This window comes from Carlito syrichta, unplaced genomic scaffold (genome assembly GCF_000164805.1).
Source record: "Carlito syrichta isolate Samal-C Ts95f unplaced genomic scaffold, Tarsius_syrichta-2.0.1 Scaffold307639, whole genome shotgun sequence".
NCBI lineage: Eukaryota > Metazoa > Chordata > Mammalia > Primates > Tarsiidae > Carlito > Carlito syrichta.
The window spans coordinates 329,970-357,840 of record NW_007251735.1 but is presented as its reverse complement, the minus strand read 5'-3'; the positions used below and the strand labels follow the sequence as shown (position 1 = coordinate 357,840).

The window sequence follows — 27,871 nt, the reverse complement described above, 5'->3', positions numbered from 1 at the left end:
GTGAGACTCTAACTCAAAAAAAAAAAAAAAAAAAAATTTTTTTTTTTAAGTCAGAGTCTCTGTCACCCAGGCTGGAGTGCGGTTGCACATTCATGGCCACTGCAGTAAGCCACTTTGCATACTTTGTGTTGACATGCTGGGTTCCTTCCACTTCAGTCTTCTAAGTAGCTGGAACTACAGGCGTGTACCACCACATCCAGCTAATTTTTATTGTAGAGATGAGGTCTCGTCATGTTGTCCAGGCTGGTTTCGAACCTGTGGACTCAGGCAGTCCTCTTGCCTCCACTTTCCAAAGTGCTGGAATTCCAGGTGTAAGCCACCATACCCAGCCCCATTTATACAATTAAAAAAAATTTTTTTTGAGTTGGGATATCACTCTGTCACCCAGGCTGGAGTGCGGTGGCCTTGTCATGCCTCCCTACTTTCTTGATTTTTTTTTTTTGGTAGAGACAAGGTTTTGCTATGTTGCCTAGGCTGGTCTGTGAACTCCTAGGCTCAAGCAGTTTTCCCATGTAGGCTCCCAAAGTGCTGGAATTGCAGGCATGAGCCACTGTGCCCAGCCTTAAATGGAATTTTTTTTTCAATTACTTTGGTAATTTAAGGTTTAGACAATATAATAGTCAAATCTTTTTTTTTTTTTTTTTGAGCTGGGTCTCACTCTGTCGCCCAGGCTGGAGTGCAGTGGCCGCTCCCGGCCTCCGCTGCCTCTACCTGCTGGGCTTCGGCGATCCTTCCACCTCAGCCTTCCAAGTAGCCGGAATTACTGGCACACGCTACCATGCCCAGCTGATTTTTTGATTTATTGTAGAGATGAGGTCTCGCCAAGTTGCCCAGGCGGGTCTTGAACCTGCAGGCTCAGGCAATCTACTCACCTCAGCCTCCCAAAGCGCGGGATTACAGGCTGAGCCACCGAGCCCGGGTGACACTTGTATTTTTAACCTGTTTTCATCAAAGGTTAGATCAACTCCCATAACAACTACTTCTCTTTCAAGGATAATTAACAATATAGGAGCAAGCCAGCTATGGCAGTCTTACTTGTGAGTCTGCAGGGTGAAGCAAGGCAGCAAATCTCTCTGGCAATTAACCAAGTATGTCATTAACATGTTCTCTATTATACATCATGTCCCAGAGTAAATTATATTTGTACTTTTATCCATCTTCCTCTGTATCTATTTTCCAGGTTCTACTTTTTCTTGCTAATGTCTCTTATATATATTTCCTTTTTCTTTCTCATTACTACTATTCTGATTCAGTCAGAACTGGCTTCCCCAGGAATCCCTAATCCAACTCTAACCTTACCTTAGCCTCTATCATTCTCTTGCCACTATGGACAACCTCAAAGTCTTACATTCAAAATTCTCTTTAGGGCTCATCTTAAAGGCTACTCCTTGAATTTGTCTTAGTATTTGCTGTTTTGAGTTAGGTGTATCAGGAGAACTCAGACCTTTTGATTGCACTTGTCAGCCATTTATAGGATAAAAGGAAGGTGGGGCATAAGGAGAAGCAGAATCAATTTTAGTGGTTAACTTTGGCAGTTAACATAAGAGGGAGCTGGGCACGGTAGCTAATACCTGTAATTTCTGCACTTTGGGAGGTGAATGTGAGAGTATAGCTTGAACCCTGGGGTTCGAGACCAACACGGACAACTTGGCGAGACCTCATCTCTATAATAAACTAAAAAATTAGCCAGGCATGGTGGCACTTGCCTGTTGTTGCAGCTACTTGGAAGGCTGAGATGGAAGGATCACCTGAGCCCAGCAAGTCCAGGCTGCAGTGACAGTGAGTATGCCACTGCAGTCCAACCCAACAGAATAAGACTGCGACTCAAAAAAAAAAAAAAAACAAAAAAAACATGAGGGAAAAAATTGTAAGATTCACTATTTCATTAAAGAAAAGACAGTCTGACATCAAAGTAGGAAAGATAACCTCAGAATTAAAATTTTAAGATTTTTATGAGGAAAGTTTTCATTATTCTAATAGGTTTATTTTTTATTTTTTATTTTTTTTGAGTTGGAGTCTCACTCTGTCGCCCAGACTGGAGTGCAGTGGCCACTCCTGGCCACTGCAGCCTCAACCTGCTGGGCTCCGGTGATCCTTCTGCCTCAGTTTTCCAGGTAGCTGGAACTACCACGCGCTACCATGCCCGGCTAAGTTTTTGATTTATTGTAGAGATGAGGTCTCGCCAAGTTGCCCAGGCGGGTCTCGAACCTACGGGTTTGGGCAATCCACTCACCTCAGCCTCCCAAAGGTGCGGGATTACAGGCTGAGCCACCAAGCCCAGCTTCTGATAGGTTTATTTAATCCATGCCCTTAAACGCTCTTAGTTTATAATGCCATAACAAGTAGTTATTTTTGCATATGTCTGTTTCTCTGCATACATTATAAATTTGAATTTTTTTCTATTTTTTTTCTTTTTTGAGTTGGAGTCTCTGTTGTCCAGGCTGGAGTGCAGTAGCATGGTCCTGGCTACCGCAGCCTTGACCTGCTGTGCTCAGGTGATCCTTCCACCTCAGCCTTCTAAGTAGCTGATACTACAGGCACATGCCACCATGCCTGTGATTTATTGTAGAAATCAGGTCTCGCCAAATTGCCCATACTGGTCTTGAACTTATCGGCTCAGGCAATCCTCTCACCTCGGCCTCTCAAAGTGCTGGGATTATAGGTGTGAGCCACTGCACCTGGCCTTGGATTTGAATTTTTTATACCCCATAATACCTAGCAAAGTGCCTTTTTTAGATTAGTTCCATAAATGTTAAGTTGAAGCAAATTATAGATCTAACAATAGCTAAGTTTAGCTACTTATTTTGTGGGGTTTAGATATATTGCTTGGGCTCATGAAATAGAGCATTCCACTTTTGGGCTGACCTGACTTAAAATTTAAACCTGTGGGGGAAAAAAAAAAGCACGTCTCTAATCCCAGCACTTTGGGAGGTGGAGGTGAGAGGATTGTCTGAACCCACAGGTTCAAGACCAGCCTGGGCAACTTGTCGAGACCTCATCTCTACAATAAGTCAAGAAATATGAGCCAAGCATGGTGGAACATGCCTGTAGTTCCAGCTACTTGGAAGGCTGAGGCGGAAGAATCACCTGCCTAGCAGGCTGAGGCTGTGGTGACTGGGAGCATGCTACTGCACTCCAGCCTGGGTTACAGAGTGAAACTCTGACTCGAAAATAATAATAATAAGATAATAAATAAAATGGTTACAAAAAAAATTTAAACCTGTGACTCCTTTCTTCCATTTCTCTGCCATAGGCCCTTGTGGAACCAATTGAACAAAAGCTTGTCAGATTAGATACTGTTCCTTTGGAGCATAGCAGCATCTGGGATTTTTAATAATGGAATTGTTTACATGTAGTCAAATCCAGCTTTGAGATGCTAATAGGCAAATAACTGAATAATTATCACTTTTCCCTTAGGGGTCTGATATAGAAATGGTGAATTCTGTCACAGCCAGTGACAACTGTGTGCTCACCCCGGAGTGTTCATCTTTAGAGCAAGAGGAATTACAACTATTGCAGATAGAACAGGGAGGTAGGTTGTTTAAAAATTCTGATTTTTAAAAATAAGATGTGTGAATGACATTATGAATCTTGCCTTCTTTCCAGGTGGCAGACTTTCTGACTTAGATCTAAGGCTAGAAGACTAGAACTTTAGTTTGATTTAGGGAAGGCCTACAGAACCCAGGGTCAGCAACCTGCCCCAGGGATTTATTTATTTGCAGTTATAGTATATGTTTGTACCTTCAGATATGCTTTGGTATTACAGATGTTACCAAGACAAAATACTATATGTTACATAGTTTAACATGAATTTGCTTGGTAGTTTAATTTATATTTACTTAATTTATATATAAATTAAACTACCAAACAAATTCATGTTAATCATAATAATGACTAGTAATATACAAAAGTATTAATTTATCACAATAGTGTTGCTAAATTACTCTCTAGTTATTATCATACTATAAAGTACAGGCATACCTTTTTTATTGTGCTTGGCTTTATTGTACTCAGCAGATAGAATTTATTACATATTGAAAGTTTGTCACAAGGGTACCTGCATGATCAATGTTTATATATCTATCCTTGAATTGTACCCCACATCTTTATAATAAATAAATACATTTAGGCTGGGCTTGGTGGCTCAGTCTGTAATCCCAGCACTTTGGGAGGCCGAGGTGAGTGGATTGCTGAGCCCACAGATTCGAGACCCGCCTGGGTAATTTGGCGAGACTTCATGTCTACAATAAATAAAAAATTAGCTGGGCGTGGTAGCGCGCGCCTGTAGTTCCAGCTACCTGGAAGGCTGAGGCGGAAGGATCGCCAGAACCCAGCAGGTTGAGGCTGCAGTGTCTGTGAGTGTGCCTCTGCACTCCAGCCGAAGCGACAGAGTGAGACTCCAACTCAAAAATAAATAAATAAATAAATAAATTTTTTAAAAAAGAGAAAGTTTATGGCCACCCCGTGGTAAACAAGTTTGTCAGCATGATTTTTCCAACAGCATGTACTCACTTCATGTTTCTGCGTCACATTTTTGTAGTTATTGCAATATTTAAAACGTTTTAATTATTATTATACCTATTGTGGTGATCTGTGTTCAGTGATCTTTTAGGATATCACAAGCCATGCCCATGTCAGTCAGGGAACTTAATAAATGTGTATTTTCTGACTGCTCTCCCAACTGGCTGTTGCCCTGTCTCGTTGGGTCTTCCTATTTCCAGAGACACAAAAATATTGAAATTAGGCCAACTAATAAATCTACAGTGGCCTCTGACTGTTCAGGTGGAGGAAAGAGTTCCACATCTCTCACTTTAAGTCAAAAGCTAGAAGTGATTAACTTACTGATTGAGGAAGACATATCAAAAGCCAAGATAGGCTGAAAGCTAAATTTCTTGTGCTAAATAGCCAAGTTTAAATGCAAAGGACAAGTTTTTGAAGAAAATTAAAAAGTCCTACTTCAGTGAACACATGCATGATAAGAAAGCAGAACAGCTTTATTGCCAAGATGGAGAAAGTTTTAGTGGTCTGGATAGAAGATAAAATATCAGCTATAACATTCCCTGAAGCCAAAGCATAGTCCAGAGCAAGGTTCTAACTCTGAAATTCTAGGAAAGCAGAAAGTGGTGAGGAAGTTGTGGAAGAAAAGGCTGAAGCTAGCAGAGGTTGGTCCATGAAGTTTCAGGAAAGAAACCATCTTTCCTGAAAGCGAAAGTGAAGCAGCACGTACAGATCTAGAAGCTGTAGCAAGTTATCCAGAAGATCTAGCTAAGATCATTGATGAATTTTGAAAGAAGTTCTGCTATGGGTAAACTGCTACAGAGGTTCACTAACCAACAGAATTTCAACATAGATGAAACAGCCTTCTATTCGACAAAGGTGCCACCTAGGACTTTCCTAGCTAGAGAGAAGTCAGTGGCTGGCTTCCAAGCTTCAAAGAACAAGCTGACTTTCTTGTTAGAGAATGATGCAACCAGTGACTTTAAGTTGAAGCCAGTGTTTGTTTACCATGGCAAAAATCCTACGACCATTAAGAATTATGCTAAATCTACTCTTTCTGTGCTCTTTAATTGAAACAGCAAAGACTTATGACACCAAATCTGTTTACATCACAGTTTACTAATTTTTTTTTTTTTCACAGTCTCACTGTGTTGCCCAGACTGGAGTGCAGTGGCATGCTCACGGCCATCACATCCTTGACCTTCTGGGCTCAAGCAATCCTTCTACCTCAGCCTTCCAAGTAGCTGGAACTATAGGCCTGTGCCACCATGCCTCCCTAATTTCTTGGTTTATTGTAGAAACGAGGCCTCACCATGTTGCCCAGGTTGATCTCTGCTGGTGGGTTCAGGCAATCCTCTTATCTCCACCTCCCAAAATGCTGGGATTATAGGTGTGAACCACTACACCCGGCATTTATTAAATATTTTAAGCTCACAATTGAGACCTTTTTCTAAGAAAAAAAAGTTCCTTTAAACACGTTATGCAATGTACCTGGTCACCCAAGGGCTCTGATGGAGAGTATAAGGAGATTTTTTGTTTTTTAAGTTGGAGTCTCACTCTGTTGCCCAGGTTGGAGTACAGTCACACTCTCACGGCCGCTGCAGCCTTAACCTGCTGGGTTCAGGCGATCCTTCTGCTTCAGCCTCCCAAGTAGCTGGGACTATAGGCATGTACCACCATGCCTGGCTAATTTTTTTTGATTATTGTAGAGACACGGTCTTACCATGTTGCCCCTGGCAGGTCTCGAGCCCATGGGCTCAAGTAGTCCTCTTGCCTCCACCTCCCAAAGTGCTGGGATTACAGGTGTGAGCCACCATGCCTGGCGTATAAGGAGATTAATGTCATTTTTTTCCTGCCAACACAGTATCCATTCTGCAGCCCACAGATCAAAGAGTAATTTTGACTTTCAAGTCTTATCATTTAAGAAATACATCTTTTAAGGGTATAATTGACATACATAATGATTCCTCTGATGGATCTGGGAAAAGTCAATTGAAAGCCTTCTGGAAAGGGCTCACCATTCTAGATGCCATTGAGAACATTTGTGATTTATGGGAGGAAGTCAAATATTAACATTAGCAGGAGTTTGGAAGAAGTTAATTTCAACTCTTATGAATGACTTTGAAAGGTACAAGACTTGAGTGGAGGTAGTAAGTGGAGATGGGGTGGAAACAGAGAACAAGAATTAGAAGTGGAGCCTGAAGATGTGACTGAATTATTGCAGCCAGTGCACCAGGCAGATATGTACATTTTCTTAGACATAATACTGTTGTACACTTAATATACTGTAATATAGTGTAGACATAACTTACATGCCCTGGGTAACCAAAATCATGAATTTGTTTTATTGCATTGTTTTGGAGCTGAGCCCACAATATTTCTTAGATATGCCTGTAGCTTGGTTAGAATTTGGTAAAATGGAAATTGACTACTGTATTGCATTGATGTTATATATACTTCCTGTGGGATTTGATGCTCATATTATTTATATAGAGAATTATGACTTTCAATTAATTACTATAGACTCTTGTTTTCACATTTAAATTACTCCCTAAACCTTTTTTAAAAAGTTGCAGTTAGGCGGAGCATGGTGACTCACTCCTATAATCCCAGCACTTTGGGAGGCAGAGGCAAGAGGATTGCCTGAGTTCAGGGGTTTGTGACCAGCCTGAGCAATATGGTGAGACAGCACGGTGGCACATGCTTGTGGTTCCAGCTACTTGGAAGGATCACTTGAGCCCAGCAAGTCGAGGGCTGGGTGATACAGTGAGACTCTGACTTAAAAGAAAATTGCAGTAAAATATACAGTACACAGAACACATCCCCATCAGGAGAATAGAATAGGTGTGTCAAGGTCAGACACAGGAGAAATTATACCTGTTCAACCCCCCCCGCCCCCCATCCTACATGTTGATTACTATTCTCATTTGAACGGTGATTCTTTTTTGTGGGTCAGAGATGTTTTTGAGAATCTGAATGCTATGGACAATTTTTTCCTAAAAAATGCATTTGCTAGCATATGTTTAAAAGTTTTCCATATTTCCTTGGGGATCTTGGCCCCAAGCCCAACATTGTCAAGGAGTCTTATTTACAAATTAAGTTGTATTCTATTAGGAGGTATGTGACACTGAAAGATAGTTTTTTGGTTTTTGTTTTTTACTGTTCTTTGGAGGAGTTAAATTACATAAGAAATGCATGTTCCAGCTGGGTGTGGTTGCTTATGCCTATAATCCCAGCACTTTGGGAGGCGTAGGGAAAGGATTGCCTGAGCCTATAGGTTCGAGACCAGCCTGGGCTACTTGGTGAGACCTCATCTCTACAATAAATAAAAAAAATTAGTTGGACGTGGTTGCTCATACCTGTAGTTCCAGCTGCTTGGAAAACTGAGGTGGAAGAATCACCCGAGCCCAGCAGGTGGAGGCTGCAGTAGCCGTGAGCATGCCACTTCACTCCAGCCTGGGTAACAGAGTGAGACTCCAACTCAAAAAGAAAAGAAATGCATGTTCATGTTAGGGAAAAATTAATGATAAGCAAAAGAAATGGAAAATGGCCTATAATTATTTTATCTGGAAATAATTGATGTTAACATATTGTGTATATTCTTTGTGTATAAATATATATGCTTGTTATATTTGACATTATTATAATTATTATATATTTTTAATCTCTTTAGAGACAAGGTCTCACTATGTTGCCTGGGCTGGTTTCAAACTCCTGGGCTCAAGCAATCCTCTCACCTCAGCCTACCAAAGTGTTGGGATTATAGGCATGGGCTGTCATGCCTGGCCATTTTTTTTTTTTTACTTTTTTAGAAAACAGGATTTATTAAGAGGACAGAAAAGCTTCCACAGTGGGAGGTGACCTGAAAGAGTAGCCCTTCTGGCCATTTTTTAAAAGTTCTGTTCATGTTTAACTTTTTTTTTTTCCTTTTTTAGTTGGAGTCTCACTCTGTCACCCAGGCTGGATTGCAGTAGCATGCTCAGGGCCACTACAGCCTCCACCTGCTGGGCTTAGGTGATCCTTCCGCCTTAGCCTTCCAAGTAGCTGGAACCACAGGCTCATGCTACCATGTTCAGCTAACTTTTGATTTATTGTAGAGGCAAGGTCTCATCGGGTTGCCCAGACTGATCTTGAACCCCTGAGCTCAGGCAGTCCTCTTGTCTCTGCCTCCCAAAGTTCTGGGATTACAGAAATGAGCCAATGTTCCTGGCTAACATTTTCATTAAAAATATATTGTGTACTCAATGTTCTGTTTGTATGTGTTTTCTTTGAAGAGATTCTTATGCAGTTTATCTTCTACAGTGACATTATTTTTCTTTGTTCTTTTGAGTTCTTTTTTTTATGGTTGGTTTTTCTGTATGTTTATATGTACTTTTATAAATCATTTATAATTTGAAGCTATAGTTTTGATTCTTATGGTACCAGGCATTGACAACCATTAGAATAGTAGTATTTTTAGGAATTTTGAATGAGCTTTTTTTTTTTTTGAGTTGGAGTCTCACTCTTTCACTCAGGCTGGCGTGCAGTGGCATACATTCTCATGGCCACCCCAGGGTTGAATTTCTGGGCTCCAGCATTGAACATCTGGGCTCCAGCGATCCTTCTGCTTCAGCCTTCCTAGTAGCCAGAACTACAGACATGCGCTACCACGCCCAGCTATTTTTTATTTTTTATATTAGAGATGAGGTCTCGCCAAGTTGTCCTAACTGGTCTTGAACCCACAGGCTCAGGCAATCCACTCGCCTCGGCCTCCCGAAGTGCTGGGTTTACAGGCTGAGCCACTGAGCCTGGCCTTGAATGAACTTTTAAGAATTCAGGAAATATGTTGCTAGGCATCTGAGAATAGATTTTTCATATTAGCAGGTTTTTATAAACACCTGGGATTAAGTAATTTCATATTGTAAGGTAGAGATTTTAGTGACTTAGTCAAAGTAGCTTTTTGAGTTCTTAGTGAATCCTAAATGATTTCAGTTTAGTATCTAAAGTTATCCCCTGACAATTTCAAATATAGTATCTAAGATTATCCCCTGATGATTTAATGAAATTTATTAGTAGCATTGGAATGACTTTTATGCTATGTGACATTTCATTAAGTCCTCTTTAACATATTAGGAATAGATTTTTATCTACTTAGATTGTATATAGACTACAAAAAGTCAACAGAGTATTTTAAATGAAGAAATAACTGTATTGGTCTTTGCTTTATATCAGAAAGCAGCCAAAATGGCACAATGTTTTTGGGAGAAACTGCATATCCAGATACCGAAGAAGCCAAGTCAAGAATTGAGGTAAACTTGTGTTTTGCACTGTGGATGTATTAGAGAATACATATTAGAATACATTCCTTAGAGAATACATATTAAAGCCTTCATTTCTAGTTGCATTTTTTTTCTTTTTTTCTTTTTTTTGATTCAGGGTCTCACTTTGTTGTCCAGGTTGGAGTGCAGTCATATGGTCATGGCTCTCTGCAGCCTAGACCTTCGTGGCTTAGGTGATCCCTCTGCCTCAGCCTTCTGAGTAGCTGGGACTACAGGCTTGCGCCATTGTACCTGGCTAATTTTCTGATTTTCTGTAGAGATGAGGTCTTGCTGTGTTACCTAGGTTGGTCTCGAACTTTTGTACTCAAGTGATCCTCATTTCTCAGCCTCTCAAAGTTCTGGAATACAGGCACTTGGCCTCTAGTTGTACAATCTCTTTTTATTTGAATTATTTTTTTATTATGTAAACCTTATTTTCATTGATATTTCATTTAACATAATTTCAAAGTAGGTCTGAGCTTTAAGATGAACAAAATAACAGATATTTTAAATCTCATAAGAGATTTTTTTCACTCTGCTCCTTTGAGAAGGGCATGGAACTTCAGGGCCCCCAGTGTTGGCACCTAATGTTTTACCCTTGAGATTTTACCAATAGATATAGAAAGAGGAGATAACATCAATATACAAGAGTCAAATTGTATGAGAGTATCATTAAACTCGTGTGTTTTATGCTTGTTACTTCTGTAGGGTTGTAGTGTAACAGCTGATTTTTTTTCCCTGTCAAATTCTGTCTTTTTTTTTTTTTAATGTCAGAATATGTTAAAATGCTACACTTATTTTTCTTAATACGTTGAAAACAGTGTAAGTTAGGAGACTTTCATTTGTCATGAGTCCAAGCTGGGACATGACTATTGATGGTGTCTATTCAGCATACTAATTCCACCTTTGGGTGACCATCAGTAAACTGGTACCTGCAATTAAACCTGCAGGCATCAGTTTTCTAGAGTGGTAGAATGTCTTTCCCATAATGCCAGCTAAGGTCCCAGATGTAGCTAGGAAAACCTAAATGTTCCTTAGATCCTGAGATGCTGATAAGCACCCAGGCCTGCTAAACCACCAAAGAGGAGCCCAGCATCCAGGGATGGCACACTACCTGCTTTTACATAGCCAGTGATTCCACAAGAAGCAACCAGGGTTGCATAGCTAAAGCCCAATCATTACAAAGGTACTATTGGACCAGGGTCCTTCTGCATTGTTCTCTTCTCACTCTGTCCACACAAGAGACTACACCAGGCCTACATTCCTCTCCCAAGGTCCCCACAGGTCGACAAGGGTGCACACCTTCCAGGGCTGCAAATGTCTTGCTGTCTATTTGAATTATAAGCAATTTTGACTTCTGATTGAGGAATCTTTTAATTTAGAAAAGCAATTTGTTTTGTGACCCGCCTGGGCAGGCGAGACCTCATCTGTACAATAAATCAAAAAATTAGCCAGGCGTGGCAGCGCGTGCCTGTAATTCTGGCTACTTGGAAGGCTGAGGTGGAAGGATCGCCGGAGCCCAGCAGGTCGAGGCTACGGTGGCCAGGAGCAGCCACTGCACTCCAGTCTGGGCGACAGAGTGAGACTTTAACTCAAAAAAAAAAAAAAAGAAAAGAAAAAGAAAAGTAATTTGTTGGTATTGTGTTAAAGATATGTTCTTCTAACCTCTAATATAATTTAATTTTGAAGTAGGTTGCATTCTTGAATTTATAGAGGAATTAAGCCAGGCGCAGTAGCTCATGCCTGTAACCCCAGCACTTTGGGAGGTAGAGGCAAAAGGATTTGGGAGGTGTGGCCTGAGCCCATGGGTTCGAGACCAACCTGGGCAACATGGTGAGACCTTGTCTCTACAGTAAATAAAAAATTAGCCGGGCATGGTGGTGCTTGCCTGTAGTTCCAGCTACTTGGAAGGCTAAGGTGGAAGGATCACCTGAACCCAGTAGTTTGATACTGTGGTAGCTGTGAGAATGTCACCGCGTTGCAGCTTGGGCAGCAGCGTGAGATTCTGATGCAAAAAAACAAACAGGCAAAAAATACTCGAGCTCGAGAAATTAAGCTGTTAATATTTATCTAAAGTGACGGTTAATTTTTAAATTTGGTAGCTAATTCTTGTTCTTTGGAGTTTTACTTCTAGATAAAACTAGATAGCTAGATAGAATTTACATGGTATCTTAGTCTATTTGTACTGCTATAAAAATACCTGAGACTAGGTGATATATAAGGAACAGAAGTTTATTTCTTACAGTTATGGAGTCTGGGAAGTCCAAGATTAAGGTGCTGGGAGGTTCAGTGTCTGATGAGGGCCGCTCTCTTGCTTCTAAATGGTACTTTGTTGCATATTCAAGAAGGGATGAACAGAAAAAAAGGACTGGATGCTTTGTGAAGCCTTGTTTTATAAGACCTCAGTCACATTCACAAGGGAGAAGCCCTCATGACCTATATATCTCCTAAAGGCTCTACCTATTAATACTATCACATTGATGATTACATTTTAACATAGGAATTTGGGGGATACATTCAAATGCATTGCTATTGAAATGTATTGCCCATTAAAAATAGACTGCATGAAGAAAATGTGGTATACACACACAATGGAGTATTATGCAGCCATAAAGAAGAACAAAATCATGGTCTTCATAGCAACTTGGATGCAGTTGGAGATGAAATGTATTGCCCATTAAAAATAGACTGCATGAAGAAAATGTGGTATACACACACAATGGAGTATTATGCAGCCATAAAGAAGAACAAAATCATGGTCTTCATAGCAACTTGGATGCAGTTGGAGACTATCATACTAAGCAAACTGTCATAGAAACAAAGAACTGAATACTCATGTTCTCACTCAAGTGGGCCCTGATCACTAGTCACATTAGCACACAGGTGGGATCTATAGTTGCTGGGCATTACTAGTGTAGGGAGGGAGGAGGGTGGAGGGACACATGACAACACCAAAGCATATCTGGCCCACTACCAGGGGCAGTGAGGGCCCCCTAGAAGCCCATCCTTCACATGCATGCAGCCCACTAATGTAGTAAATCCTCACTTGTACCCCACAACTCTATAATAAATTCTTAAAAAATAAAAAGAAATTTATTGTATACATAACTACAAAAGTTTAATCTGTCTTTTTTGGCTGAATACAGATATGCTAAAATTGACCCATGTAACTGATGAGAAAACGAACTCTTTCTATTGTTATTGAGGTGTAAAGGTGAGCTTCTCAACTTCTGCAGCCCACTAGGAGAAGACAGTGGTTTGTTTTTAATTCTGAGAGTTGCCAAGGAGTTTGGTGGTGTTTTCAAGCTGGAAGATAAGCCTACTATTGCATAATTAATTCTTTACTAATGGGTAGGAGTACTATCTTTTATTTTAACCTCAAATTACTATAACGTTTAATGCCATTATATATTTAGAACTGTATAGAAAATATAAGGCCCTTAAATAAATTGTTGAATTTACTGTCTCTAAAATTATGATTCTTTAGGCAGAGGAAGAAAAGATACCTGAGGATAGTGTCTGTTTTGGAACTGCCAGTGATGATTCTGATATTGTTACCCTTGAGCCACCTAAGTTAGAAGAAATTGAAAATCAAGAAGTCATCCTTGTTGAAGAAGAAGCACAGAGTCCAGAAGACATTAACATGGGCTCTTCCTCAAGTAGTCAGTATGCATTCTGTCATCCAGAAACTGGTAAGAACTGTGTTAAGAATACACTGATTAGAGATGTCAGGGCTTGCATGACCACATTTTATATAATGGCTTGTTTTCTAACCCACAGTCTCTAGTTTTAAGTATATTTGGGTAAAACTCAAGACAGTTTTTTAAAAAATTTACTATTGTATGTAGTGTTTTCTTAGACTCTATGGCTAGCGTACAGCAGTCTTCTTCTGTCAGTAACCATCCTTTGCCATTAAACAGGAGACAAAATTTCTTCAAGGGGATTTATTGCAATTACAAACGCTCAAAAATGCATTTGGTGTTTTTCAGATTTTTAAGTGTGGGAGATTGGGCCACCTAAAGACAGAGAGAATGTTTATATTTTTACATCCAATAAGATACATTTTGAAGTTTAAAACTAGTGAGAGAAAATTCTTTTTTTTTTTTTGAGTTGGAGTCTCACTCTGTTGCCTAGGCTGGAGTGCAGTGAAGTGGCACACTCACGGCCACTGCAGGCTCGACTTTCTGGGCTCAGGTGATCTTATGCCTCAGCCTTCCAAGTAGCTAGCTGGAACCATAGGGGAGCGTACTCCACGTCTGGCTAATTTTTTGATTTATTGTAGAGACGAGGTCTCACCAAGTTGCCCAGATTGGTCTTAAACTCCTGGACTTAAGCAATCCTCTTGCTTTTGCCTCCCAAAGTGCTGGGATTACAGGTGTGAGCCATCATGCCTGGCAAGACAATTCTTAATGAAGTTTTTTCAGATACATTCAGTTATTAGTCATTCAGCACATATTTGTTGAGTACCCACCAATAAGAGTTCAAGGTGCAGTCTCCCAAAACTCCTGACTTTTCAATCTTTATATTATTATTATTATTATTATTTTAGAGACAGGGTCTTGCTCTGTCATCCAGGCTGGAGTGTGGTATCATGATCATAGCTCACTGCAGCCTCAGACTTGGACTCAAGCAATCCTGCCTCAGTCTGCTGAGTAGGCGGGACTATAGGCACAAGCCCCCATACCTGGTTAGTTTTTAGAGTTTTTTGTAGAGACAGGGTCTTGCCTTGATGCCCAAGCTGGTCTTGAACTCCTGACCTCAAGTGATCCTTCTGCTTTGTCTTCCCAAAATGCTGCATTTGCAGGTGTGAACCATTGTGCTCAGCCAGGATATTTGATTTTAGGTTGTGTTATGAAAATGTTCCTATCATAAGTCACATTCTTATTGCAATTAATGCTGACTGTTCAGAAAAAATCATTTGGAGATGAAAATATGAGTTGCATAGTTCTTTTCAATTCTTCTTCAGCTCAGTTTTGGAAATGTATATGAAGTATTTCATTGTGACATAAATTTTAGACAAAAAGTTCCTGAAAAATATCATAAGCTATAAACCTGTAATTAATCCACAGTTTTTAATCTACAATCACATCTAAGGGTGAGTTTCAGCAGAGACAACTTGGAACATTGCTAGTGATTCCAAAAATTTTCTAATTTGATGGAAAAATGGTAACATTTAGTATCTATTTAGATTATTTCCTTAGATTTTACCATTCTTTATTATTTACATTTGGCATCCAGAATTAGACAATAGAAGTTTTGTCATGCTGGTTTAAGCTAGTAACATATCAAAGTAGAGATGCTTGGCTATCTCATTTAATGAGGAGTTATTTTCAGTTAATTTATCAGTAGTTTGCCTATAAACATGAGCTTGAAAATAGTTTATTCAACTATTAATTCACCTGACATTCTTGGTGGCCAGAGGAAAACTTCAGCTTTTGTTAAAAAAAATACATAGTTGGTCATCAAATTTCACTTTGTAAAGAAGCTTCAGGATTTGTGCTGTGTTCAAGTAGTCTTTTTTTCCACTTCCTTTCTTTCTACCCTCTGGTTTAATTTGAGAATATTCATGGACCAGAAAAGTCAAATTAAAGCATGAGTACTGCAGAAAGTTCTGAGCAGGCATATAAGACATTGATGTAAACATAAAAGGAAACTGCATGCTGTTAATTTTTTCCAGGAATTTCGATACTCCTAAGCCCATTATTCTAGTGTTTATTTCCTTTTTGAACTCTGACTTCTTGGGAATTTTGTAGACTCAGTTAAGAAGAATATTTGGTTAAGTGTATTTTTGCTCATTCTTTTTCCTCCTAAAGATATTGTTGCAGTAGACAAAATTTGGACTATGCTGAAAATATGTATAAATCTGTTGCCAAGAAGAGTTATTGTTCTGTTGCCCTTACTTCATATTTTTTTGGTTTGTTAATTTTTTGCTACCCGTTGCTTAGTTATTTGGTCAAGATGGAGTCTGCTATGTTACCCAGGCTGGTCTCGAACTCCTGGCCTCAGGCAGTCTTCCTGACTTAGCTTTCCAAAGTGTTGGGATTACAGGTATGAGCCATTGCGTCCAGCCTTTACCTTCAATTTTTTCTTATACTAAGTTGTATTCTTGTGGCAGTGTACTTTTTGTTGATTTAAGAATGCTGCCCACTTCCTCTTATGACCTCCCCTTCCTTCTGGAAAGCCAAGTTTTTGGTTATAGAGAAGTTTGTATTCTGTATATTTTTTAAAAAGGCATGATTATTACATTTTAATTTGGTACAGAAACAGTGTTGTGATAATTAATTAGTATTTTCAGTTTCTTTTTCCTTTTTATTCTTTATAATGAAGCTTTATACATCTTTTTTCCTGTTTATTCACAAAAGAAAGGTGGTGGGAGAAGCTGTGGAAGATTCCTGAGTGCATAAGGGGATGGGATGATCAGCTGAAACATCATGTTCCTAGCCAACTCGCTTTCCAAGGTGTTGTGACTAAATCTGACCAGCTTCTCTTGAGCTGAGTGTGCCTAGTCACATTTACTATTTACTGAGTGCTTTAGAGATACCTGTTGTCATCCGTGATATTCTAAATAGGTGTCCAAAATTGATCTTGTAAAAAAGCTGGCCAAGCTTATTGCATGCCTTTGCATTGCTTGCATCTTGGACTATGAGCCAAATTAAGCTTTAAAACTTAAAAGTCAAAATAGTTCAACTGTTATATGTATGGTTTAAAAAAGATGGAAACATCCAATAAGGACACGACTTTATTGATATTGGTTAGGTTGGCTTGTTAGAATATGTTATGAAGGCAATATATTAATGTGGAACTGGGCATTTACTTAAGAAAGTTTTACAAATGGTTTGTTTTTATATTTACCTATCTTAATTTTTTTGTCAGAAAGTCTGACTTAAATACTCCATGATCATGACTGCCTTTGTATTATGTAATGCTTTATTTAAGTCTTCCTTTCTTTCTCTTTGTCCAAGAAATGTAACCTCACACCTGAGGCGACGGCATCTTGGAAAAACTAGTGATCAAGAATAACCAGATAAACATGATGGGCATAAGGGTCATGACCAAAAACTCTGTCAGTGGCATCTGTATCACTAAATATTAGGAATATTCATTCATTCAGTAGTGCCTTCTGTCTTTGTGTTTATTGTTGTAAGTGTGAAAGCAAACTGAATACTTCATGATCCATCTTGAAAAGTTCTGCCTAACCCAAATCACCAGCTTTCCTATGGCATGGACATCCTGTCTTCTGAAGAGCTGTTTTTGCTTTTTTGGAGCATGAATGTTTGTTATTTTGGAGCTCAAGCTCACATTTTCCTTACTTTTAGTGCTTTTCTTCTAACTGGCTTGTGGAAATTATTACTGAGTGATTGAATCGTCTTTGTTAATATATGGTTTGTTGATGTTTGGAACTGTGTCAAGAAATTATGCATTTGGAAAAAACTGAAGGTAGTTTTTCCAGGGTTGTGTTTCCAGACTTGAGATCTTGTGTGCAGTTTTTTTTCCCCTGATGTGTTGTTCTTTGCTTTTCTTTTCATAAAGGAGCAGCACCAGACTAGTCCTTAATATCGGAGATAGCTGTTGTGTCACTTCCTCATGCTGACATATTTACTAGAGGGTGAAATTAATAACCTTCTAGTAAGAGTGGCAGTCGAAGGGAAGGGCTCATCTGACTTCTGGAAACCTATGTTAAACTATAGTGCTTTGAACTTTGATCCTGGGCTATTAGGTCAGAAGTGAATCTAGAGACTAGATACACCTGAGGAAACTTTTGGTAGTTATTGTACTTTGTATGTCACGGGAACTGCTTGTATACTTTCCTGTGTTCCTTAAACAGTTACACTTAAATTTCCTCTATTTGTAATTGAATGAAAGACAGAGGACGTTTTTTTTCTTTCCAAAAATAGTACTTGTTTATACCTCTGATTACAATGAAATTTTGTTTGTTTATTTTATTTTTATTTTTTTGAGTCGTAGTCTCACTTTGTCACCCAGGCTAGAGTGCAGTGTTAATAAACTCATGGCCACCACAGCCTCGACCTGCTGGGTTCAGGCGATCCTTCTGCCTCAGCCTTCCAAGTAGCCAAGTAGCTGGAACTACAGGCACACAAACCACGCCTGGCTAATTTTTTTTTTTTTTTTTTGAGTTGGAGTCTCACTCTGTCACCCAGGCTGGAGTGCAGAGGTGTGCTCACGTCCATTGCAGCCTCGACCTGCTGCCTTCAGGCGATCCTTCCACCTCAGCCTTCCAAGTTGCTGGGACTACAGGTGTGTACCACCACGCCTGGCTAATTTTTTGATTTATTGTAGAGATGAAGTCTTGTCAAGTTGCCCAGGCTGATCTTGAACCCGTGGGCTCAGGCAATTCTTGAACCTCAGCCTCCCAAAGGGCTGGGATTAGGTGTGAGCCACCATGCCTGGCTTTTTTTTTTGTTTTTTAAATTTTTTAATTGTAGAGACAGAGTCTTGCCATGTTGCCCAGGCTGGTCTAGAACCTGTGGGCTCAGGCAGTCCTCTCGCCTCCACCTCCCAATGTGCTGGGATTACAGGTGTGAAACACTGTGCCCGGCTACCAGTGAAATTTAATAGGCACAAGAATAAATTATTATTCTAACAGCGTAAACTATGGGGGTGAAGGAGTAAAAAAACGGAGATAGGTTCTCCAAGCACAGAATAATATGAATAACAGATTTGTGTGTATCACAGTTAGGATCTTTTTTGTTTTGGCTTTATGTTAATAAATTGAAAACTTGTGTTTTTGTTTGTGTTGTTTGTTTTTGGCTATTATGTAAAAAGTCATGGAGGGATGGCATTGATTATTCTAAATATATTCTATATATTATTTCTCAGTATTTACTGAGAAAGCTTTTCCAAAATTTTTAAAAGCTAAATGTCAACATTTTTCTTTTTAAAATAGTATTTTCATCTCAGCCTAGTGAAGATGAATCAAGTAGTGATGAAACCAGTACCCAGCCCAGTCCGGCCTTTAGACGGCGCCGTGCAAGGAAGAAAACTGTTTCTACTTCAGAATCTGAAGAACACCTGCTTGCTGAACAAGAAACTGAACCTTCTAGGGAGTCGAGTAAACACCAATTCAGTAGTGGTCTTAATAAATGTGTTATACTTGCTTTGGTGGTTGCAATCAGCATGGGATTTGGACATTTCTATGGTAAATATTTCAAAATTTGTTATACACAACTGATGTAGAGAGACTTACTAAGAGTGAGGAGTCCTTGAATCTCTTTTCAGTGCCAACATTAAAAATGTGACCTTGAAAACTTGCGACATGTTTGAACCTCAATTTTCTCATTCTGGAAGTAGTTGCTGCCTATCTCACAAAACTGTTTTCACGCAAATTTATTTAAGAAATGCTAGGATTATTAGCATATGTAATATGTATTAATATGTATAATAATAATACATATTATTAGCATATATGTCTATGACTTTTTAAAACTCAGCAGATTAGAAGATGAAAATCTGAAATACCATGAGGCAAATCATTTTAATTTAGAATCACAGTTAAACTAATTTGAACTGTGACTTTATTAAGAGGCTTATTTAAATCCCAGTTGACATAGTTAATTTGAAATGTCAAAATAATTAGTGTTCATTATTTTTACTTTGAGGTTACGTGTATCATATTTGTGACATTCATTATTGCTTCCATGATTCACATAAATTGAGAATTTTTCATCTTTTGTTTAACCTTATATTTTGTCCTTTAGTTTGCTTGTTACTATTTATGGTGTTGATTATCTTATTAATACAAAGCCTTTTAAATGCTTTTTGGGTGAGAAAAGGAAGGCATTCCACTGATGTTAATTTTTCATTCAGGAGCCTCACTATTGAATCTGTTATTTATGGTATATGTTTTTACAAAAGAGTCTTTAAAAACAGAATATTCACTGTCTTTGCTATATTAGAATTTAGAGTGGGAGCACTTTAAAAAAAATGTCTGAGATCTTGTCAACTTTACAAATTTTTGTTTGCATTATGTTCACTACTTTTAGATTTTTTTTTTTACCTACATAATCCACAGTTTAACTTTTTATTTGGTAGATCCTTCTAAAAAATGTACCTTATGCAAAGATTGAAGAATTGCATATGCCTTGTGTCGGTTTGTGGAAAAGATACATATTTCAATAGTGTGATGTTAGAATGAACTTAATGAAAACCATCAATACATGTTTAAAGTCATAGCAAAATGTGTCCCTTTTTCTTTTTCTTTTCTTTTTTTTTGAGTCAGGATTTCACTCTGTTGCCTAGGCTGGAGTGCATTGGCTTGATCATGGCTTACCACAGTCTTGACCTCCTGCCTTAACCTCCTGAGTAGCTGAGAATACAACAGGTGCCCAGCTAATTTTTCATAGAGATGAGGTTGCCTAGGTTAGTCTCAAGCTCCTGGGCTCATGCGATCCTCTCACTTCAGGCTCCCAGAGATGACCTTATATTAAACTTCATATTAATAATATGTATTTAGACTTTTGAGGGATGCCTGCTTGAATTTAATACAGAGATACCATAATTTGTGTCACTTTTGAAGTTTGTTACAATGAGATTTGATTGGAAATATGTATTTAACTTTATTGACTATGAAAATAATATCAGTATGTTTTTTTAATATGATTTTTCTCCCCCACAGGTAAACATGAAGGTAACAAAGGAGAGGGTCTTATCTTAATATTTTTTCTTACTGTAAAAAAAAGCTGGATAGTTATTTTAAATGTTAATCTAAATTATATTAAAACCTTACCTTTTGTATGACCTTTGAATATTTTGTAGGAAAAACAGTTTGCTGAGGAGTGCTTTCAAAGTGAGAAGTTACTTCCCTGTTATTTAGAAGTTTGGCTACTAGTAAAATTTACTTTAATATTTAAAATTAATAAAACATTTTCCTGTACTTACTGTCATATTAGTCTTTTCAGGGTACGAAAAGCCTGGATAATATAATACGAAGTAGATTTATATAGTAATGAGATTAGTATAATAAACATACAAGACCTAACCTGAATGACTTTTCACAGTCAATACTTAAAGGACATCACATTTTTTCTGTTTCGGCACTGATCTCAGAGTTGATTTCAGAGTCAGTTTGAATTTCCCACCCACTGTGAAGTCAGTCATTGCACCCCATAGTCAGCCATCTGATTTATAATCATTGAACAATTACATACTTTTTTTTTTTTTTTGCGTTTGAGTCTCACTCTGTCACCCAGATTGGAGTGCAGCGGCCGCTCCTGGCCACTGCAGCCTCGACCTGCTGGGCTCGGGTGATCTTTCCTCCTCAGCCTTCCAAGTAACTGGAACTACAGGCGTGCACTACCACGCCTGGCTAATTTTTTTGATTTATTGTAGAGATGAGGTCTCGCCAAGTTGCCTAGGCGGGTCTGGAACCTACATTAGGCTCAGGCAATCCACTCACCTCGGCCTCCCAAAGTGCTGGGATTACAGGCTGAGCCACCGAGCCCGGCCTTTGTTCTTATCTTTACTTATGGTCTCTGAATTTTTTTTTTTTTTTTTTGAGTTGGAGTCTCACTCTGTCGCCCAGACTGGAGTGCAGTAGCCACTCCCGGCCACCGCAGCCTCGACCTGCTGGGCTCTGGCGATCCTTCCGCCTCAGCCTTCCAAGTAGCTGGAATTACAGGCATGTGCTACCACGCCTGGCTGATTTTTTGATTTATTGTAGAGATGAGGTCTCGCTGCCCAGGCTGGTCTCGAACCCGCAGGTTCAGGCAATCCACTCACCTCAGCCTCCCAAAGGCGTGGGATTACAGGCTGAGCCACCGAGCCCGGCTGGTCTCTGTATTCTAAATCAACAATGGAATTCAATTGACTTGGCTTTCTCAGGGAGTTGCTTTAAATATTGGTAGGCTGCCTGACTCTTCAGCAGACAGTATAACAATATAACTCAATGCTGAGTTATATAGCACAGACATGAATTACAGCTCAGAGGATCCACTTATTAAGTTATCTTGAAGGTGGTACGGTTTAAGTTGTGTCTAGTCATAGTAAGTTTAAGATAGAACAAACGGAAAGTAAAACATTCCAGCAATGGAAACTGATAACCTGAGGACTGTGGGAGCAGTGAGAAGACTACCTGAACAGCAGAATAAATACTTAGAAATAATGGAATATGTGGGATGCTGTTACAGTCGTCTCTTGGTACATTAGATAGTTTGGTTCTAGGACATAACTCCCAATACCAAAACCTGCTCATACCGAAGTCCCACCACCAGAGAAGCTGTACATAGGAAAAGTTGTCCCTTTATATACACAGATTTTTGCATCCTGCCAAGCATTTCAAATCCGGGTTGCTTTAGGGTCAACTGTATATTATAAAACATCTTGGAATTTAGGTAGGAAAAGTTGATTTGTTGAGTGACCTGACTGCAGTAATTTTAAAGAAAAAAGTGTAGGAAAGTAAGTGTTGTGGGAAAAACTAGAAGGGTCAGTTAGGAGGTTTGTAATCAAGGTATTTGGGATGAGGACCTTGAGAATTGTAGTGGCAGTGGGGGATGGAGAGAAGGTTGGTAAAATAAGAGACACTAATGGAATAATAGAAAATAAAGCTTTGAGCCTGGATACCTGAGAAAATGGCAGTTTATTAAATTTTAGGAAGTGTGCTGGCTGCTTCATTTTTGGAGTTGGGGTTTACTGGAGAAGGATTTTGCCAGATGATAAAATAAATAAGTGATATAAGCACCTTTTGGTTTGTTTTTACCCAAATATATTCTAGACTGGTTTGGGACAGGTGTTGAAGTTTGATTCCCCTGGCCACCAGGTGGAGGCCCCCAAAATTGTGTCCAACGAGCATCTGATGTATTGGCTAGAAACTCTGATAAGAGGTTAGGACTATATCTGTAGATGATAAGTCTTTTACTTGTTGATTTATTTATTTATTTATTTGAGTTGGAGTCTCACTCTGTTGCCCAAACTGGAGTGCGATGGCACGCTCCTGGTCACCGCAGCCTCAGCCTGCTGTGCTCCAGCGTTCCTTCCGCCTCAGCCTTCCAAATAGCTGGAAGTATAGGCATGCGCTACCACGCCTGCTAATTTTTGATTTATTGTAGAGATGAGGTCTCGCCAAGTTGCCCAGGTGGGTCTCAAATCCGCGGGCTCAGGCAGTCCACTCGCCTCAGCCTCCCAGAGTACTGGGATTACAGGCTGAGCTACCGAGCCTGGCGATGATAATAAGTCTTAACAGGAGTGGTAGCAAAAATTTACAATTGGTTACCATTGTAACATAGGCAGTGTTTACAGACATGACTAGAAGGCCAAAGATTGTATCTTGGGTGGTAACACTTTATAGTTAGGCAGCTGAAGATACAGAAAAAAAAAATACCCCAATGATTAGTGAGTGAAATTGAAAAAGGCCTCATTAAGGCAGTCATCAAGTATATGCTATATAATAGTATCTTGAGTTCACATTGCAGCTATTTTATTTTCCAGTAGGCAAAGGAATTCATCTTCTTAGCAGTTTGAAGCAGGAAGTTAGAGGTTTTCTGTTTTTGTTTTTGTTTTGTTTTGAGTCAGTCTCTCACTGTGTCGGCCAGGCTAGAGTGCAGGGGCACGCTTATGGCCATCGCAGCCTCAACCTGCTGGGCTCAGGTGGTCCTTCCTCCTCAGCCTCCCAACTAGCTGGAACTACAGGTGAACGCCACTATGCCCAGCTAATTTTTTGATTTATTGTAGAGATGAGGTCTCACCATTTTGCCCAGGCTGGTCTCGAACCTGTAGGCTCAGGTAATCTCGACTTGGCCTCCCATAGTGCTGGGATATAGGCTTGAGTCACTGCACCTGGCCTGAGAAATTTCTTTCAACACTTGAAAAAAATCAAATTCCTTTGAGAGGTTTTGAAACAGGTTTGCCATGCTTCTATAAATTGGAACATATTAAGAGAGAAAATGAATTCTAACACAGAATATCATAGTAGTTAACTAGGGTTTAGAATATCAGTTATCTGTAAGTTGGCAGAAGTTTTCTTGTTAGTATTTTTCAATATTATTGAATAAATTAAAAATAATTTTTATAGGAGTAAGGGAAGAAATAGCTATCATTACATGCTTTCATTATATAATTCTGTGATGTCTGTACATAATTGATGTACCTGCTCGCGAGATGCAATATTAAAGTTACTGAATGAATTTTTCAGTAATGACTGAGGTTTTTTTTTGTTTTTTGTTTTTGAGTTGGTGTCTCACTCTGCCACCCAGACTGGAGTGCAGTGGCCGCTCCCGGTCACCGCAGCCTCGACCTGCTGGGCTCTGGCGATCCTTCCGCCTCAGCCTTCCAAGTAGCTGGAACTACAGGCGTGCGCTACTACGCCCGGCTCATTTTGATTTCATTGTAGACATTGCCCAGGCGGGTCTTGAACCCACGAACTCAGGCAATCCACTCACCTCAGCCTTCCAAAGGCGCAGGATTATAGGCTGAGCCACTGAACCCGGCTTGAGTGAGTTTTTTAACTTAGTGAGTTATTTTTTCTTCTTATGCATGAAGCATATAGCAGCATGTGAACATCATATCTTGACAAAGTAACATTTTGATCCTAGTTAAAGATTTTTTTTTTTTAGTTGGAGTCTCATTTTGTCACCCGGCTTGGAGCTCACAGCTACTACAGCCTCAACCTGCTGGGCTCAGGAGATCCTTCTGCCTCAGCCTTCCAAGTAGCTGGAACTACTATGCCCCGCTAATTTTTTTGATTTATTGTAGAGACAGGGTCTCACCAAGTTGTGTAGGCTGGTCTCGAACCCCTGGGTCAGGCAATCCTCTTGCCTCTGCCTCCCATAGTGCTGGGATTATAGGTCTGAACCATCGCGCCCGGCCCAATTTAAGATCTTTTATCACTGCTGGCATAAAGGCAGTGTTACTCCAGTACGTATCTAACCACTGCAAAATTCTTAACAAATTTGCCTTTGAGAATGGTGCTTAGTCACAATTAGCCAATTATTTTATGCGCTGTACCTTTGGGGCTTTGTTGTATCCTTTAGACAAAGTATTTTTAAAAAGAGATGTTTTTATTTTAACTTTTTGACTTACAACCTGTGCAAAAACATCATGGTTTGTTTATTTCTCTGTATTAAGGATGCTGAAATTCTACTTCAAAGAGTTCCTTAAAACAACAAAGCTGAATGTTTTCAACATAGTAAGAACATAACATAAATTGTTTTCTGTGTTTAGAACAGTGTAGACTGGCTTGTTTGTTTTAATCAAAAGGATAGTAAACTGCTTAAATGTTCCTGGGTGTATGCTGTATATATATGTGTGTGTGTGTATATATATATATATTTTTTTTTTTTTTAATTAGTCTATTTGGTCTGATTTATATTACAGTTAACATCTACCACTATTTGATGAATGACATCATGAACTTTCACTTATTTGTTCTTTGTTTATATAATCAGAATTTTAAAAGATTCATGAGATATTGATACTTTGAAGAAAATGATTCTGTAAGGATTAAGTAGTTAGGTTATATGCAGATTGAATGTTTTGATATATTTTAAGATAGTGGTAATTATAATGTTTATGTTCTATACCCCCTAATAAAAATTTTCATTGCAGGCACAATTCAGATTCAGAAGCGTCAACAGTTAGTTAGAAAGATACATGAAGATGAATTGAATGATATGAAGGATTATCTTTCCCAATGTCAACAGGAACAAGGATCTTTTATAGATTATAAGGTGTGTACTACTAACACATCTTAAGACATAATAGTTAGTAATTGTGCTATTTAGATTGAAGTACTATGCAGATTATAAATTAGTAATAATGCTGATAATTATTGATTGAGTACAGGCACTGACTGTGTCCCAGTCATTGTTACAAGTGCATTATATAGAGTATTTGTCTTATTTCTTGCAACATGTGAATTAAGTAATTATTAACTTCCTTTTATAGGTGGGTAAAAGATTCAGAAAGGTTAAGGAACTTTCCCAAGGTAGCAACTGGCAGAGGTAATTTGATTCCAAGAATCTGACTTCAAAGCCATATTCTTAATTATAATTAACATTATTTAAAATTGGCATTTTATATATGCATATAGGCATTATTATTTTGAGCCAAGGTGTCACTCTGTCGCCTGCGCTGGAATGCAGTGGCATGATCACATCTCACTGCATCCTTGGCCTCCTGGGCTCAGGTGATCCTTTCACCTCAGCCTCTTAAATAGCTGGAACTACAGGCACAGGCCATCACACTGGGCTAATTTTTTGATATATTTATAGAGACAAGGTCTCTATTGCCTAATTGGTCTTGAAGTTTTGGACTCAAGCGATCCTCTCACTTTGGCCTCTCAAAGTGCTAATATTACAGGTGTGCGCTACTGTGCCTGGTGACATTTTTATTATTAACATTATGTTCACAGAGCAAAGGAAACATTTTTAGTTCATGAGATGAACTGTGGTTTTATAGCCTCTCCAGGATCTTCCCTTGATCAGGGGAAATAGCTGTTCCTCTTCATTAGTTTCTTATTCTGATGGGAGAGCATGTTAGGTTTTCCTGTCTAAAACTCACCTACAGAACTGTACTGTTTGTTCTGTTGTTACCACGTGCCTTTCGAGGACTTATGAGGACCAGCAAAATTGCTGGTCTCCTATTTAGTTCTATCCTAGGAAGGATATAGGGATAAACTCGGTAGAAAAGTAAGCTGTTGCTTTATTCCTCCATTCTCGCATACCCAAGTTTTCTTCACACTTAATTTATGTATGCTTCCCTTGTAGGCTATATTTCTTGAAAAGACAGAATACTACTTTGCCTCCAAATTTTGTCTTTTGGGGAAGTACTACTAAAGTCAGTTGCAAATAGTGCAGTTTTTCCTACCTGTATCAGAAGAAGTTTTTTTTTTTTTTCCTCACCACAGTGGTTTCTGGTTCCGTAGGATGACATTGCCTTTTAGAAGGCTTGACATAAACAAATGTTTACAGAAAGTCAGTTTTTGCAGATCTCCTGTTTCTAGCTGTTAAGTGGTGGGTCAGATACTGAAGCTCTTTGGCAGACCTGCTCAGGATCTGCTTATCAATAATTTATTTCAAAATCATGATTACTGCACGAGGAATGCTGTAGTCTTCTGCTCTCTGTGGCTTTTTGTGTTGTTGTATTTCTTTTTTTTTTTTAAGTTGGAGTCTTACCCTGTCGCCCAAGCTGGAGTGCAGTGGCATGCTCACAGCCACTACAGCCTCGACCTGCTCACAGTCACTACAGCCTTGACCTGCTGGGCTCAGGCAATCCTTCCACCTCAGCCATCCAAGTAGCTGGAACTACAGGCATGTGCCACCATGCCCAGCTAATTTTTTGATTTATTATAGAGATGAGATCTCGCCAAGTTGCCCAGGCTGGTCTCGAACCCGTGGGCTCAGGCAGTCCTCTCACCTCGGCCTCCCAAAATGCTGGGATTATAGGCGTGAGCCACTGGGCCCAGCCAGTGTTGGTGTATTTCAAGATTATGCTGCATTAGTCTGTTTTACTTGATAAGTCCACTGCTGTTGGGTAGATTTGTTTACTCTCATGCAGGTAGAGCAGATGAAATGACTATGATTAAATTTTAAATCTTAATTTGTTCTCTGAAGATTAATGAACCAGAAGGTGAAGCAGCCATTTCAGATAGTTATTTTTTATTATTATTTTTGAGTTGGAGTCTCACTCTGTCGCCCAGACTGGAGTGCAGTGGCCGCTCCTGGCCACCGCAGCCTACCTGCTGAGCTCTGGCGATCCTTCCACCTCAGCCTTCCGAGTAGCCGGAATTACAGGCATGCGCTGCCACGCCCGGCTGATTTTTTGATTTATTGTAGAGATGAGGTCTCGCTGTCCAGGTGGGTCTCGAACCCGCGGGCTCGGGCAATCCACTCACCTCAGCCTCCCAAAGGCGCGGGATTATAGGCTGAGCCACTGAGCCCGGCTTCAGATAGTTATTTAAAAATAGTCCCATTCTCTTAAGGTTTTTGTTTTTGCTTGTTTGTGAAACCAGATAATTTACTGATCTGATTCAAATGGGATAACTACAAATTGTTTGGTAAATTACACCAAACTTAAGTATCATTTTGTAAATTTATATATATTTTAACTGACTGATTAAATAAATACTA

General features: G+C 39.3%; 1 protein-coding gene and 1 pseudogene across 2 annotated transcripts in view; one reads left to right on the top strand and one right to left on the bottom strand.

The window, feature by feature from the left end:
• CCPG1 (cell cycle progression 1) overlaps positions 1 to 27,871 on the top strand; it is a 58,837-nt gene that overhangs the window by 24,820 nt on the left and 6,146 nt on the right. The window contains exons 3-7 of one of the 2 annotated variants that reach the window (XM_008064520.1): positions 3,418 to 3,532; positions 9,709 to 9,785; positions 13,282 to 13,486; positions 18,700 to 18,951; positions 25,350 to 25,471. In XM_008064520.1, the coding sequence (XP_008062711.1) occupies positions 3,418 to 3,532; positions 9,709 to 9,785; positions 13,282 to 13,486; positions 18,700 to 18,951; positions 25,350 to 25,471 (771 nt within the window). The remainder of the gene's footprint in view (positions 1 to 3,417; positions 3,533 to 9,708; positions 9,786 to 13,281; positions 13,487 to 18,699; positions 18,952 to 25,349; positions 25,472 to 27,871) is intronic. The other variant, XM_008064521.1, reaches the window with a different exon arrangement.
• LOC103266907 lies at positions 10,664 to 11,008 on the bottom strand (annotated as a pseudogene).